The 16,808-nt window shown below is 47.2% G+C and overlaps 1 protein-coding gene across 3 annotated transcripts in view; it reads right to left on the bottom strand.

Annotated features, from left to right (window-relative positions):
- Window positions 1-1,456: 1,456 nt before the first annotated feature.
- Window positions 1,457-16,808, bottom strand: part of THOC7 (THO complex 7) — a 71,635-nt gene continuing 56,283 nt past the window's right edge. For all 3 annotated transcript variants that reach the window (XM_029601017.1, XM_029601016.1, XM_029601014.1), the window contains one exon: window positions 1,457-1,953. In XM_029601017.1, the coding sequence (XP_029456877.1) occupies window positions 1,889-1,953 (65 nt within the window). In that variant the 3' untranslated portion in view covers window positions 1,457-1,888. The remainder of the gene's footprint in view (window positions 1,954-16,808) is intronic.

Consider the following 16,808-nt stretch of genomic DNA (forward strand, 5'->3'; position numbering starts at 1 on the left):
AAGATTCTGGCAACTTTGAAAAGTGCAGGTAAAGTAATTTTACACAGTTAAGTACTTACAATGTCTTAAGACTAATTAAACACATCATAGCATTCTATTGCTACCATTACTAGAATCTACTGAATGCTTAAAAATATACATACATATGTATATAATTATATACACTATATTCAGATAGAATTGTTGCTAAAATGTAGCACTGACATTTTTAACAAGAGAAGATTTGAAACAAGTATCTCTCATGGAACAGAAAGTAGTTCCCACTCATATGCAGAGTAGACTATTTCTGTTAAGGAGTTTGAGGCCCAGTTTAGGTCTTCTATTCTCTGAGCTGCCTGGATGCTGTGCAATGTCAACACGTAGTGGTCACATATAGACCCTTGATTGCAGGGTTCTGCAAGGAGCCATGGTGCACGGTCCCTGGCTGAGAACGGTCACTGCAATGACTGGACTAAAGTAAGGGATAAAATGAGAGGAGGGGGTTTGAGAATCAATCACTGAATGAAGGCTCAGACACCAGCTCTCACCCTTGGTTCTAATTGAACTGGAAGTACAAAGGAGCAGCAGGAAACTGCTGGGTCAAAACTAAAATACAGTTTACATTAGTTTTTGGGTGTTATAATTTAAAAAAAAACAAAAAAAAAACAACCAGCAGATGTGTTAGTTCATTAAGGCAATGCACACAACAGCCGATGAAACAGAATATGGTGACATAAGGATCACTTTGCTCTACCCAGTCTTGCTGTTTGAATCTGCCTGTTCTACTAGCACAGCTCCTAATTTCTGGTCTAAGAAACAGGCATGAAATGCAATATCATGTACATTTTAGACCTGCAGTTTTTAAAAACTAGTTAGCTACCTCATGCCATCCTATATTACTAGAAAAATGCAAATTCCTGCACAAGAAGACTGCAGAGATTTAGGATCAAATCTATTCAAACTGTTATAAACAGATGATGCTTGCTTTCCAAAACTCCAAAGAGAGGTCTTTGTTTTGGGAAAGCCTTATGCGCTGGGTCTCCAGGAGCATGGAAAACCAAATGCCCACACACTACATATTTGCATTTAAAATACTGCATAGGTTAAAAAGGGAATATATATCACAAATGATTATACATTTAGCCTGCAATCAACCAGGCGCAAGTTCTCTGTTGGCGAAAAATAGTTTTAAATGACAGCAGAAAGGGTTTGAAAGTCAAATGGTAAGTGTTTTAACAGGACAGCTTCATCAAGCATTCATCACCTTCCACATACTTTTTACATTCAATCAAATGAAATTTTGCAGGGTGTAATAAGAACTGGTGCCTGAAGGCTTGTGTATAGAAAAAACAATTATAATGGATAGAAATCAGTCTAATTTATATGTACTGAATGTAACAAGTTCATCTTTAAGTTCTTATTACTGTTTTAGATTTGTAAGAACAAGATCAGTGTTCTCTACCCATAATATTAAAACTTTTTTTTGGTGGGGGGGGGGGTGGTTTGTTTTTTTTGTTTGTTTTTTTTGAGAGAGAGAGAATAGATATTCATATTTGGATATTTTATTACAAACTATAAAAATAATTAAAGTTAGTGACAACTGGCAAAATTTCTCATTTCTACAAACAAAATGTTTACATATTCACCTTAACACAATTACAAGAAGCATCCTCAATGATAACAAGTACTCTTTCTATAAGGAGATAGAATTTCACAAAAACTAGCTAGCTGTGAATCATATTTGCTGTATGTCCAGGTTTATATTAAAGTTGTACATTAGTGTAAATACAAATTAAGATGTTACAAAAATTCACTAGGTTGACTTTTTCATAATAGTATTCTGGGTGAATTTAGTCTTCTGTAGAAAAAGCAGGAAGCACTGAAGGCTTTTTCCTGGTTAAGATAATTACTACATCTGTTTACTCTCTGTTCCCATATGCACTTCTTGGGACTCTTCAGCAAGTTTTTCATCATCTGAAAGAGAAAAAGCATATGATGGCTGTTAATCTATTTCGCTCAGGTAGAACAAATTTCAGAGAACAACATTTTTTCTACATACTTTTTTTTTTATTGAATTCACTACAGTTTTTTTTTAAATATATACATACAACCAGAACTCACTCAACTGTATATATCATTTTGGTATCAGTAATCAACATACATCAAAATGTTTACAATTTATTCACCTGAATCCTCCCAGAACTATGAACAGCAAAATTAAACAAATATTTGGCCTTATGAGTTGTATTCAAGACCTGTAACAAGAATTTCTATTCAACTTTTTTTTTCCCCTACCACAAAAGATTTTACTTCTTCCAAAGAGATCTAACATCAGTTTAACACTATGGGCCTGGTTCACCAAGGCTCTTCCCCATTCTGTGTCTATGGGAAAAGAATTTGATGAACTAGGATCTCTAACCTAGAAGCAGTCTTTAAAGGAAAGAAATTGCTTCCCTTTCTCTTCAATTCATTCACATTCCAATCTCACCATCTCCCTTATTCCAGTATTTCTTTCCCTCCTCTATATTCATCCATCTAATTTAAACTAGCAACTATTTAGTTCCCTCCCACCCTACCCCTTTACTCACTCACCCCTGAGTTTACTTTCTTATATACTCTTCCCTGGATTCCTAGATAATTAGCTTCAATTAATAGTAATTCCTTTCGGCTCAGATAATTGTAACTTAAACTGTCATATTGCTTATAAAAATTGGTTTTCATATTCTACCTATTAATCTTTACTGGCTTACACTAATACTTTTAGTTATTTCAAATACTTAAATTATCTTTGCTAGACACTAAAATTTTACTTTACCTGTATGATTTTAAGATTTAGTGATAACAAAAATGTCCTTCACTCAATGCAACAATTTTGGTGCTTATGTCCTAAGGCCTACCATTTGAAGAATCAAAGGCTGTGCCTTTTGCCTTCAGCTGTCTGCAACTAAAATGGAGCTGATTCATCTAAGGGAGGAATTGTCCAGGTTTCAATTAACTTCCCCTTCCTTGAACCATCCAGTACCTCTCACCCATCTCCCACAGAGGTTATAGAAACCCAGGAAAAAATGGTTTACAGTGGGCTCTGGTAGAACAAGACATGTGACACACTCACCTTCCCCCAACTTCACAGCATCCTATGCAAACCCCACTCCCTCAGAAATGTCTGATAAGGATTCAAAAACTCAGGAGCAATTCAATAACAGTGGGCTCTGGCAGAAGGTAGCCTGTGAGGAAGAGACCCATGCTCCCCATTGTTACCCCTACATAATTCTTTCTGCATTGGAGAATGAAGAAACCTCAGCAATAGATTTTGAAGTGATTTCTAAAATTGAAAATCACCCAATGCACACAAACCCTGCAACAGAATCAAATGTCAGAAAAATGCTGTTTCTGCTGGGAAACAGCGGAACCAATTTGGGAGCACATTTTGATTGTGACAACAGTTAAATGCTTTCCAGGATCCTCAGCTAGTAGAAATGCAAACTAGATAGTTCAAGTCATTGAAGATGAAAGTAGGAACTTTGATATTACTGTAATTCATCTAGGGATTAATGATCTCAATAGAAATGGCTTCCATGAAGTACAAAAAGATTTCCAAAATCTAGGAAAGATAAGACACTGCAATGAATTGCCTTTTCAGAAGTACTACCTGTTCATGGAAAGGGAAATGAGAAGCTATGCCATAGAGATAATGGAGAAATTACTTACCTGATAATTTTGTTTTCCTTAGTGTAGACAGATGGATTCAGGACCAATGGGTATAGTGTACTCCTGATAGCACATGGAGATGGATCAGATTTCAATCTGACGTCAGCCCTAGTACATATACCCCCTGCAGGAAGCCCTGCTCTTCAGTATTCTCTTCGAAAAGTAATTGGATATATGTGTGACTGAACAACTTGATTAACTTGATGAACTTGATCTGGTTGATGTGGATATAGCTGGAGACTGCCAATGCACTCAATCGAGAAATGCCGACACCCGGTAGGTATGGGTGTCCTAAGTAGAGGGAAGCTTGGCTTACCCGTGTTTGTCTTACTCTCAGGGAATTGTCACCCGAGGTTTCCGTGATTGTCAGCAGCCATGGGCAGGATGCTGAGTCCATCTGTCTACACTAAGGAAAACGAAATTATCAGGCAACTAATTTCTCCATTTCCTAGCATGTAGCAGATGGACTCAAGACCAATGGGATGTACAAAAGCTACTCCCGAACCAGGTGGAAGGCTGCCTGTAGCCCACTTAGTACTGCCCTTGCGAATGCTGTGTCCTCCCGCGCCTGAACATCCAGGCGGTAGAACCTAGAGAAGGTATTAATGGAAGACTGTCGCCGCCCAACAGATCTCGGCGAGTGACAGCATCTTGGTTTCCACCCAGGACACTGCCTGGGCTCTAGTGGAATGGGCCTCGACTTGTAGAGGTGGAGGCTTGCCTGCCTCTACATAGGCCGCCTTGATAACTTCTTTGATCCAGCGGGCTATGGTTGCCCGTGAGGCCGCTTCCTCTTGTTTCTTCCCGCTGTGAAGGACGAAGGGGTGGTCTGTCTTTCGTACGGATTCCATCCTTTCCAGATATCTGACTAGGAGTCTGAAGACGTTAAGATGGCGAAGGCGGTGAGATTCTTCCGAGTCCTTATGCTCATCTGGCGATGGCAGCGAGATGGAAGTGAGAAACCAATTTTGGGAAGAAGGAGGGGACCGTGCGTAGCTGTATGGATCCCGGTGTGAACCTGAAGAAGGGTTCTCAACAGGACAGTGCTTGAAGCTCAGAGATGCGACGGGCCGAACAGACTGCCACTAGAAATGCAGTCTTCAATGTTAGTAGTCTGAGGGGCAGACTGCGGGTGGGCCTGAAGGAGGCTCCTGCTAGGAAGTCTAGGACTAGGTTGAGATTCCATAAAGGTACCGGCCACTTTAGGGGTGGTCAGATCTTTTTGACCCCTTTCAGAAAGCGGGAGACGTCTGGGTGAGAGGCTAGGCTGCCGCCTCCCACCTTGGCTCTGTAGCAGGCCAATGCAGCCACCTGCATCCTTGATGGAGTTGAGAGACAACCCCTTCTGCAGGAATTCCAGAATTGTGGGAATTCTGACTGTCCGCAGTAGGATGTCACGGTCTTCACACCTGCTTTGAATATTCTCCATATTCGTATGTAGGTTAGAGATGTGGAAAACTTGTGTGCTCTCAGTGGAGTGTCAATCACTACCCCCGAGTATCCGCTCTTCGTTAGGCATGTCCTCTCATTGGCCAGACCGTAAAAGAGAATTGAGTTGGGTCTTCATGGAGGATCGGGCCTTGTTGGAGCAGATTCCTGTGAGAAGGTAGAGGGAGAGGGCTCCCTGTCAGTAGTCTTTGCATATCTGTGTACCACAGTGTTCTTGGCCAGTCTGGGGCCACTAGAAGTACTGGTCCCCTGTGGTGTTCTATCTTGCAGATGATTCCGCCCAGTGGCAGCCACGGTGGGAAAGCATATAGCAGGATTTCCTGTGGTCAGGTCTGGACGAGAGCATCAATCCCTTGGGATTGTGGTTCCTGTCTGCGACTGAAGAAGTTGGGAACTTGGGCATTTGACCAGTTTGCCAGGAGGTCCCCAGCAGTTTACTATCAACTGGAAGGCTGTGTTCGACAGCCTCCATTCCCCTGGGTCTAGACTTTCTCTGCTGAGGTAATCCGCAGTGATGTTTTTTCCCGTGATGTGGGCAGCTGAGATCCCTTGTAGGTTTGATTCCACCCACGCCATTAGAGGATCTATTTCCAGGGACACCTGTTTGCTTCTGGTTCCTACCTGGCGGTTGATGTAGGCCACTGTTGTGGCATTGTCCGACATGACTCTGTATGATTCGCCCTAGAATCTGTGACCGAACCGTAGGCAGGCTAGCCTGACTGCCCGTGCTTCCAGTCGGTTGATGTTCCATCCCGACTCTTCCTTGTCCCATTGCCCCTGGGTGATCAGTTCCTGGCAGTGGGCTCCCCACCCTCGTAGACTCGCATCCGTGGTGAGCAGGATCCAGGTCAGCGGGAATAGCCTTAGTCCCCTGCTCAGAAGGTCTTCTTGTAGCCACCATTGTAGCTGGTTTGAACTTCGTCCGGGAACTGGAGGCGAAAGGAGTAGTTCTGGGACATCGGATTCCATAGTGATAGTAGGGAACTCTGTAGGGTTTGCATGTGAGCTCTTGCCCATGGGACCACTTCCAGTGTGGATGTCATGAGACAGAGGACTTGGAGATAGTCCCACACCTTGGGACGAAGACTGCTTAACAGGTTTTCGCAATTGGTTCATCAGTTTTGTTCTCCTTGGAGTCAGAATGACCATGTCTTGTCTGGTGTCGAACAGGACTCCCAGGTATTCCAGAGATTGGGAGGGCTGCAGACAGCTCTTGTTTGTGTTGACCACACCCCCGATGTTCTCCAGTAGAGTTTTGACACTGGTGGTCGCCTGATGACTTTCCTCTGGGGATTTTGACCTGATCAGCCAATCGTCCAGATATGGGTGTATGAGAATTCCTTCTTTCCTCAGTGTCGCCGCCACTACAACCATGATTTTGGTGAACATTTGGGATGCTGTGGCTAGCCCGAAGGGTAGTGCCCACAACTGGTAGTGGTGGTCCAGGATCGCAAAGCACAAAAAACGCTGATGTTCGTGAACGACCGGGATATGCAGGTAGGCTTCTAACAGATTCAGAGATTTGAGAAATTCTCCCGGCTGTATTGCCTTTATGACTGAGCGTAGGGTTTCCATACGGAAGCAAGGTACCCTCAGATGGCGGTTGATGGACTTTAGGTCCAGGATGGGCCGGTACGTACCCTCTTTCTTGGGAAAGATAAAATAGACGGAATAGTGCCCCATATTTTATTGTTGCGTGGGCACCAGTGTTATGGCCTTTAAGTCGAGCAGTTTGGTCAGCGTACATTTCACTGCCATCCTCTTGAAAGGTTCGAGGAAGGGAGATTTCACAAACTTGTCCGGAGGGATGTCGTGGAATTCCAGGTAATATCCCTCTCGAATGATGGTTAGGACCCACTTGACCGAAGTTCTCGACCCATCTTTGGTAGAATAGGGGAAAGCCTGCCCCCTATGGCTTTTTCCTGTGGATGGTCGTCTGATCTTCATTGCGGGGTGCAGCTGGGGCCTGGACCAGTGCCGGCTCCTCTGTTTGTTCTGAAAGGACTGGCCCCTGCCTGCGGGGCGAGATGCTTGATATGTACTTCTGTACGGTTTGAAGCGCTGTGATCCCCTGCCCTTAGTTATTCGGGGGGAGGGGCGCTGGCTTCTCTTGTTCTTGTCCTCCAGTAGCTGCGGTACTGGGATGCACCCCATTTGTCAGCTAACTTCTCCAGTTCGCTTCTGAACAGGATGTTTCTCTTAAAGGGCATTCTCATGAATCTTGTTTTGGACGTTGCATCGGCTGACCAGCTTCTGAGCCAGAGTTGTCTTCTGGCTGCCACAAACGATGAAACGCCTTTGGCTGCGGTGCGCAGGTCGGAGGTCACATCCATGAGGAATGATACTGCTGGCTCTAGTGCTTCAACGGGTGTGGTGGCATTCCTGGTCTTTGATAAGCAGGTGCGTGTCACCATGGCACAGCAGGCCGCGATCTGTAGTGACATAGCTGAAACGTCGAATGATTGTTTAAGGATGGCTTCTAGACGTCTGTCTTGGGCATCCTTGAGTGCCACTCCTCCCTCGACTGGGATGGTGGTGCGTTTTGAGACTGCGCAGACCATGGCATCCACTTTGGGGAATGCCAGGAGGCCTTTGGCAGCAGGGCCCAGGGGGTATAGGGCTGCCACTGTCCGCCCCCCCTTGAACATGGCCTCCGGAGCCTCCCATTCCAGGTCAATCAGCTGTTGAATGACCTGCAAAGGGAAATGGCAGGAGGCCTGACGGAGTCCCAAGGAGGGGGTTCATCTTCGGTTCCCCTGTGGCACTCGTGCCTGGGATAGCGAGCTCTTTCAAGCTGTGAGCCACGAGGTCTGATAGTTTGTCTTTAGCAAAGAAACGCCTCATGGTTCGGTAGGGTTCCATTCCTGGAGAGATTTCCCCTTCCTCCAGGGAGTCTTGATCCTCGTCCGAAGTGTCCCCAAAGTTGGGGCTTTGAGACGGGAGGGGCAGGCTGTGGCATCGGGGGCGCCGGCTGCATGTGGACAAAAGTATGTAGGCTTTTGAAGAATTCTACACAGGAGAAAGATGCTGGGTCTAAATTGAGAGGTGCCACGTCCCCGGGGAGCCCCGTTTGGGGGAGGCTTCCGCTGGGGGTAGCCAGACCCGGTGTACTGTCTGTGGATCTGGATCTCAGTACCGCCTGGAGAGGACCTTGGCCTGGTTCACCCAGAGCCTCCTCGCACTGTAGACACAGGGCGCGGCCTCTGTGCTGAGCAGCTCTGATGTGGCATGCTGGGCAGAGGCCCTGAGCCTTGAGCTTCTTGTCTGGTGGTGCCATGGTTTGTGCATGTAGGATTGCCGAAAACTCCGGTTTGTGCGTTCAAGTGTATGCCGGGAGGCTTAGTTATGCACTCTGGGTGCGCCAAAGTTGTGCGTGTAGGTCGGATGCGCGTGCTGCTGTGCGTACAAGGTTTAACTTATGTGCCCGGCGCACAGAAGCATGTGGCTGTGCGCCCGGCGCCCTTTTGTGCATGCCGGTGTGTGTATCGGCGGACAGGGCAGCGATCGAGTGAAAATGGCGATGGCAACCACGTGAATATGGCTACCACCTCTGAGAGTCTCCACGTGGGAGTACCCTCGTGTTGGACCGGGGTCTAGCCCTGATCAATCTGCTTCCATTTTTACTGGAGTGGTTTACAGGCCTCAGACTCAAATGGAAGAACTAGACAGATTTGGTTGAAGACATTCAGAAGTGGGGAAAGAAGAGAGAAGTGTTGATTGCTGGCAATTTTAATCTTCTTATCATAGACTGGAGAATCCCTTCTGTGAAATCTACCAGAAGTAAAGAGAAAGTGGATGCCCTGCAAAGGGCTCTATTCAAACAAATGGTAATGGAACCCACGAGGGAAGATGTGATACTCTTAGTGCTCACTAATGGGGATAATGTCTCTAATGTCTGGCTGGGTGCCCACCTCAGCACTAGTGATCAAACCATACTGTTTGATCTCATAAATAGGATGTAGAGAAGTCACATGAAAACCTGGCTTTTGAATTTAAAAAAATACAGATTGTTGAAATGTGGACATACCTGGAGGTAGAATTAGAAGATTGGGAAAAATGGGAGGTGTGAAACAGTGGCCAAACTAAAAGGAGCAATTACAAAGGCAACAAATCTATGTTAGAAAAGTAAACAAAAAGTAAGAAATAAGAAACCGATCTGGTTCTCAAAGGAGGTAGCTGATAAAATAGAAGCAAAAAGAACAGCATTCAAGAAATATAAAGGATCCCAAAATGAAGAGCACAGGGAAGAATATCTGGTGAAACTGAGGGAGACAAAGAAGGAAATCAAGAAAGCTAAAAATCAGACAGAAGAAAGGATTGCCAAAGAGGAAAAGAGGTGACAAAAGAATCAGTTATGGGACCGGTTCTGTTCAATATCTTTGTGAGCAACACTGCGGAAGAGATGGAAGGTAAAGTTTGTATTTGCGGATGATACCAAGATCTGCAACACAGTGGACATGCTGGAAGGAGGAGAGAGAATGAGATGTGATTTAAAGGAAGCTTGAACAGTGGTCGAAGATATGGCAGCTGGGATGCAATGCCAAGACATGCAGAGTCATGCATCTAGGGTGCAGTAATTGAAAAGAGATGTATGCAATGGGGGATGAAGGGCTGTTGTGCACAGAGCAAGAGAGGGACCTTGGGGGTGATAGTGTCTAGTGATCTGAAGACAGCAAAGCAATGTGACAGGGCAATAGCTAAAGCCAGAAGAATGCTGGGCTACACAGAGAGAGGACTAACTAGTAGGATAAAGGTGATAGTCTCCAGAACTGAACGCAGTACTCCAGGTGAGGTCTCACCAAGGACTTGTACAAGGGAATTATCTCAAAAGGGACAGAGACAGGATGGAGGAAGTTCAGAGATGGGCAACCAAAATAGTGGGTGGTCTCCAACAAATGAGTTATGAGGAGAGGTTGAAGGACCTAAAATATGTATACCCTGGAGGAGAGGTGGTGCAAGGGAGATATAATGCAGACCTTCAGATACCTGAAAGGTTTTAATGATGCACAAATAAACCTTTTCCATTGGAAATAAATCAGTAGAACTAGGGGGGGGTCACAAAATGAAACTCCAGGGAGGATGACTCAGAACCAATGTCAGGAAATATTTCTTCATGGAGAGGGTGATGGATGCCTGGAATGCCCTTCCCGAAGAGATAAAGAAAAAAAACAAACAGTGAAAGATCTCAAAGGAGCATGGGATAAACACTGTATCCCTGAAAGCTAGAGGATGGAAATGAAAAAATGAATGCATGGGGGTAACTTGCTGGTGTGGCGGTTACTGCCCTTAACCAATAAGCCTTCATACTGTTGATGCAACTCCACTGCTCTCTGCTTCAACGGCAGGAGGTAACTGGGAATTTGACTCAAACAGCAACCAACAAGGGCCCTGACTGACAGTCTGGGAAACTGGTAGGTATGGGGGTGACTTGTATGGTACAGCAGAAAACCATCATAAGCTTGCTGGGCAGACTGGATGGACCATTGGTACTTTTCTGCCGTCATTTCTGTGTTTCTAATCCCATGCATTCATTTTAACCAGCATATTATATATATGAACCATTTCTCATACGAACTTCCTTGAATTGATTCGGCAATACTCTTCAGAACAAAAGCCTATGAAGTATTGCAAACTTCATATCAAGAACATAGCTCCCCTTTCAGTGCCCAGCATTTTGGCCATGCTCCAGTAACTAACCTACTACATTCAATGTACCCCTTTTAGCATTCGATATGTATATCTCCAACAAGCTCCTAGATTAACATTAACGGTTGTGCAAGTTTATCTGCCTTATGTTATTTAAAATATTACATTTTTACAAACCCTGTAATGCAGAACATACTTCCATAAGTGATAAGAAAATTATTCCTTACCTGCTAATTTTCGTTCCTGTAGTACCATGGATCATTCCAGACTGTGGGTTATGTTCCCTGTCCAGCAGATGGAGTTAGAACCAAAAATTCCCAGGGGAGGACCTATGTAGCCACGTCTCCCTCGCCTCAATCCTCAGTAACTGGACTAGCAAAGCCAAGACGAGAAGAGACAGAACCAAAGGAATCAATTAATCTCAAAAATATAGAGAAAAAATAACAGCTGTAAGTGACAGCAACTAACTTGTACTCAAAAAACTGTAACTGAGAACTTGCAAACAGCACTGTGTTCAAAGACATAGCTCGCAATAACTAGAGATACAGAGTGAAAATATTGTGAAGACAGGAAAGCAGGGATGGCCCACAAAGAACCCCCAAAACCAGGGAGGGGTCTGGAATGATCCATGGTACTACAGGAACGAAAATTAGCAGGTAAGGAATAATTTTCTTTTCCCTGTACATACCAGGATCATTCCAGACTGTGGGATGTACCAAAGCTTCCCCATCATGGGTGGGTCGCGGACAGCCCTGCCCGTATGACCCTGTCTCCAAGCTGACCGTGAGACGGCGCGCGAATGTCTAGACAATAATGTCTTGCGAAAGTGTGGAGAGACTTCCATGTGGCCGCCCTACAGATTTCCTGAGAAGAAACTGCAGAACTTTCCGCCCACGACGTCGCTTGAGCGCGGAGAGAATGCTCCAACAGCTAAAGGTGGAGACTTACCCAGTCCGATGTATGCGGCTATAATCGCTCCTTTCAGCCAGCGAGCGATTGATTGTTTGGATGCCATGCAACCCTTCCTGGGTCCCGACCAAAGGACAAACAAATGATCGGAGAGTCGAAATTCATTAGTGACCTCCAAATAATGTATCAAAGAACGTCGGACATCCAACCGACGCAGGTCAGAAGAATCAGAGGATAAAATGACGGAAGCTCTATCGATTGGTTGAGATGGAAAGTCGAGACCACCTTCGGCAGAAAAGATGGAACTGTCCGCAGGGATACTCCCCCTGGCGTGAAACGAAGGTATGGCTCCCTACATGATAGAGCTTGTAGTTCGGAGATCAGACGTGCTGAGCTGATCACCACCAGGAAGATGGTCTTAAGGGTGACATCCTTGAGTGTGGCCGAAGTCAGAGGCTCAAAAGGCGGTGCACATAGAGCCCGGAGTACCAAATTGAGATTCCAAGAAGGACAAGGTGGTCTAATTGGTGGCTTCAAGTGTTTTACCCCCTTTAGAAAACGTAGGATATCTGGATGTGAGGGCAGGAGTTCCCTGTCATTACTACGTAGAAAGGCTCCCAATGCCGCCACCTGCACACGAAGAGAATTATAGGCAAGGCCCAAATCCAGACCAGCCTGTAGGAAGGAAAGCACATGTGTCACAGAGGCCTGCGTTGGTAGAATCGATTTTGACTCGCACCATTCCTCAAAAACCTTCCATACTCTGACATAAGTAACCAACGTGGATGTCTTCCTAGCTTTCAGGAGCGTGGAGACGACAGATTCTGGATATCCGCGCCGTCTCAATTGATGCCTCTCAAAAGCCAAGCCGCAAGACAGAAACGATCTGCCTCTTTGAAAAATATTGGTCCTTGGCGAAGAAGACGTGGCAGATGACTGAGCTGAAGAGGGCCGTCTACTGCCAGATTGAGAAGATCTGCAAACCATGGTCGACGAGGCCACTGGTGCAACTAGGATCACCGGACCTTGATGTGTCTCTATCCGTCGGATAACCTTGCCCACTAGAGGCCACGGAGGAAAGACATACAGGAGACACTGTCGAGGCCAGGGAAGAACCAGCGCGTCTACTCCTTCCGCACCACGCTCTCGCCTGCGGCTGAAGAACCGGGCGGCCTTTGCATTTGTCGCGGTTGTCATTAGATCCACATGGGGTCTCCCCCAATGCTGTACTATCCTTCGCATTGCGTCCTCCGAGAGTTCCCACTCTCCGGGATCCAGGTGTTGTCGACTAAGAAAATCTGCCTGAACGTTGTCCATGCCCGCTATGTGCGAAGCCGCTAGCCGCTGTAAGTGTAGCTCCGCCCATTTCATCAACTCTGTCTCCAACGAGACTAGATGGCTTCCGGTGCCCCCCTGTGGTTGCATTGTCCGAAAGAATCCGAACCGCTCGACTGCGTACCAGTGGGTAGAACCCCTGCAGCGCTAGACAGACTGCTCTGGTCTCCAGCCGATTGATGGGCCAAGTGGACTGTTCCATCGTCCATCGGCCTTGGAGAGACCTGTCCTGACAGACCACCCCCCAGCCGGTGAGACTGGCATCTGTGGTGATGACCACCCAATCCGGGTTCTGTAGAGACACTCCCTGAGCTAATTGTTGAGGGTCCAGCCACCACTGTAAGCTGAGCAAGACAACATCCGGGATGGGCAGTACTGCTTGAAAATCTCTCGACACTGGGTTCCATCATGAAAGCAGAGACCTCTGGAGAGGCCTGAGATGAGCGAAGGCCCACGGAACCAAATCGATTGTTGAGGCCATGGTTCCCAGTACCTGGAGATAATCCCACGCCGTGGGAGCAACTAGTGCCATGAACCGTGTTACCTGAGCACGCAGAGCCCGAGCTCTGTCCGGGTGCAGAAATACCTTGGCTCGGCTGGTGTCGAAGTGTGCTCCCAGAAAATCCAGCGATTGGGACGGTATCAGTTTGCTCTTTGAGAAATTGACTATCCATCCCAGAGACTGAAGAAGCTGTACTACCCTGTCTACAGCACGGTAACCCTGCGTCCGACTTCGCCCGAATGAGCCAGTCGTCTAGATAGGGATGTACAAGGATACCCTCCTTGCAGAGCGCCGCCGCCACCACTACCATGATCTTGGTGAAGACATGCGGAGCCGTCGCCAGACCAAAAGGGAGAGCACGAAAATGAAAATGCTGTCCCAAAATCTTGAAGCGTAAGAAGCGCTGATGATGGTGATGGATCGGGATGTGAAGGTATGCCTCTGTAAGGTCCAAAGAGGCCAAGAATTCTCCCGGATGCACGGCTGCTAACACTGAACGGAACGTTTCCATACGAAAACGAGGAACTCTGAGACACTTGTTGACCGTCTTGAGATCCAGGATAGGTCGAAAAGTGCCCTCTTTCTTGGGAACCACGAAGAAGATTGAATAATAACCTTTTCCCAGTTCGGAGGCCGCTACCGGTACTATCGCCCCCAGCTGTAGCAGACGATCGAGAGTCTGTCGGACTGCTAATTGTTTGAGACGGGAACCGCAAGGAGAAAACAGAAAACGATCTTGGGGTTCGTGTACAAAATCTAATACGTAGCCTTGTCTTAAGATGTCCAACACCCATTGATCAGACGTAATTTGGGCCCACTCCTTGTAAAAGAGAGTAAGGCGACCCCCCAGGTGGGGGATCCCCTCTTGGGTCCTTCTGGCATCATTGTGAAGCCTTCGAGGAAGGACCTGCCCCTTGAGTATCCTTACCGTGGCGGCGCCCCCGAAAGGACCGGTTCCAGGTGTGTGATCGTGTAGAAGGAGCCCGAGGTGTCTGCTGTCTAGTAGGAAGCGACCTCCGTTGATTCCGGTACCTATTTCTGGAGGAATAAAAAGATCTAGAAGAACGTGGACGATCTTCTGGTAGCTTATGCACCGCATTCTCATTAAGAGAATTGATGATCTGATCCAAATCTTCCCCAAATAGGCACCTACCCTTGAAAGGAAGGGAACTCAGGCGCGTCTTACACGAAGCATCTGCCGCCCAGTTGCGTAGCCACAAAAGACGACGAGCGGACACCGCCGCCACCATGGAACGAGCGAGAACCCTTAACAGATCATAAAAAGCATCAGCTCCATAGGCAACCACCGCTTCAAGTCTATCAGCCTGAATAGTCTCTGCCTGTGGCAAAGATTGGGAAGTGAGAAGCTGTTGTACCCAACGCAGAGCTGCTCGCTGTGCTAGGGAACTGCAGATAGCAGCCCTCATCCCCAACGCTGAAACTTCGAAGATACGCTTGAGGTAAACCTCGAGCTTGCGATCCTGGACATCCTTCAACGCCGTCCCGCCCGTGACCGGGATGGTAGTATGTTTCGTGACCGCGGATACCGCTGAATCAACAGCAGGAACCTTAAGAATCTCCAAGAAATCAGTGGGGAGAGGGTATAACTTTTCCATGGCTCGACCGACTCGAAGATTGGCCTCAGGAGTATCCCACTCCCTTGAAATCAATTGCAAGATGTTGTGATGCGTGGGAAAAGCTTTCGCTAGAGGTCGTAAGCCCGCTGGGAGAGGATCCCCTTTCTTAATCTTCGTATCCTGAGCCACAGGATCCGGAGGAGGGTCAATGTCCATTTCCTGGAGGATGTGGGGGATGAGATCATCCAATTCCGCTGCTTGAAAAATACGGAGGACCCTCGGGTCGTCACCTTCTACCTGGGCCGCCAGGGAGGGATCATCCGCATCTGGATCTTGCCATGGATCCCCCGATGGTTGTTGCAGTGGTAAAGGAACCACGGTGGGGGGGGGGGGGGGGGGGGCGGGGTGGACCCCACACCCCCTGTGGGCAAAGAAGTCCTCCCTAAGGGAGGGTCTGCCGTCGAAAGCTGTGTCAAGCAGGCCAGTTTGGGGGGAGGAGGACCCCAAATTCCAAGATTCGGATCCCTGCTCTGTAAAAATGCCTTGTGCATTAAAACAATGAATTTTGGCGAAAAAGCGGGAAGTGCTGATGAGGGGCCCCCGCGAGACGTCGTCCCCTTGCCTGCCCTGGTCCGTTGCACTCCGAAACTCCATACTGTTAGAGGAAACCTGGAGAGGAGCGTAGACGTCCTCTCAGAGAGAGCTGCCTCCGAGTCAGCTGAGAAAATGGCCGCCGTTCCCGCGCTGAGGGGAAACGGGGCATACCGCTTCCTGCCAGCGCGGTCCGACTCTCCTCCAAGCTGCCTACCAGGTAAGCCATACTCCCCCTCAGGAAAAGCTGAAGAAAATCCCTCTGATGTCTGCTGAAGCCCGTGCCGAGCTCCGGAGCAGTTTGGCGATTTTTGCATCGCGGCGGGAGGGAGGGGGAGGGGCGGCTGCGGCGCGCGGCAACAACTGATGTGGCAAATTAATAAAACTCTTCGGCCTCCGGACCCCTCACCGTCCCCAAGAGACCGTCGGGGAAAAACGCCGTCCCGACGGTGAGCAGCTCCGGGGAATGGGTCGTCGCAGAGCTGCAGGGTGGGAACTCCAATCACTCCCTGAAAGGGAGTAGGGGAAAAGGAAAACTCCGGGGCTAGGGGGAGCGGTCGGCACTACAGACTTTCACCCCTCATAAATTCCTGTACCTACCAACGACTGTAAATGAAATAAAAATAACACTTACCACACTCTAGCCAGGCAAGGAAGAGGAAAAAAACAAAGAGATAGGAAGAGAGAAATAAAGTGACAGGCAAAAAACACAGCCTGTCAGCAAGTTCCTGACTGGAAAACACTGTCTCTCTTTGAACGGAGTGGTCCTGTCAGAACACTACAGAAACTATCCCTTAGAAGAAAACCTTTATCTAATATTATTTAATTGATTCCTCAGAGAAAATAAAACTAGAAAAGTGCTGGGGACCACCGTGTCCCCTGCTCAATCTGCTGGAGTTAGAACTATACTGAGGATTGAGGCGAGGGAGGCGTGGCTATATAGGTCCTCCCCTGGGAATTTTTGGTTCTAACTCCATCTGCTGGACAGGGAACATAACCCACAGTCTGGAATGATCCTGGTACTTACAGGGAACCTTATATCATGCCTCTCCTTCAAATTTTCAAAGCCATGGTCATTATTAAAAAGGTCAATGCATCAAATTTAGAAGTCA

This window comes from Rhinatrema bivittatum, chromosome 4, assembly GCF_901001135.1.
Source record: "Rhinatrema bivittatum chromosome 4, aRhiBiv1.1, whole genome shotgun sequence".
NCBI lineage: Eukaryota > Metazoa > Chordata > Amphibia > Gymnophiona > Rhinatrematidae > Rhinatrema > Rhinatrema bivittatum.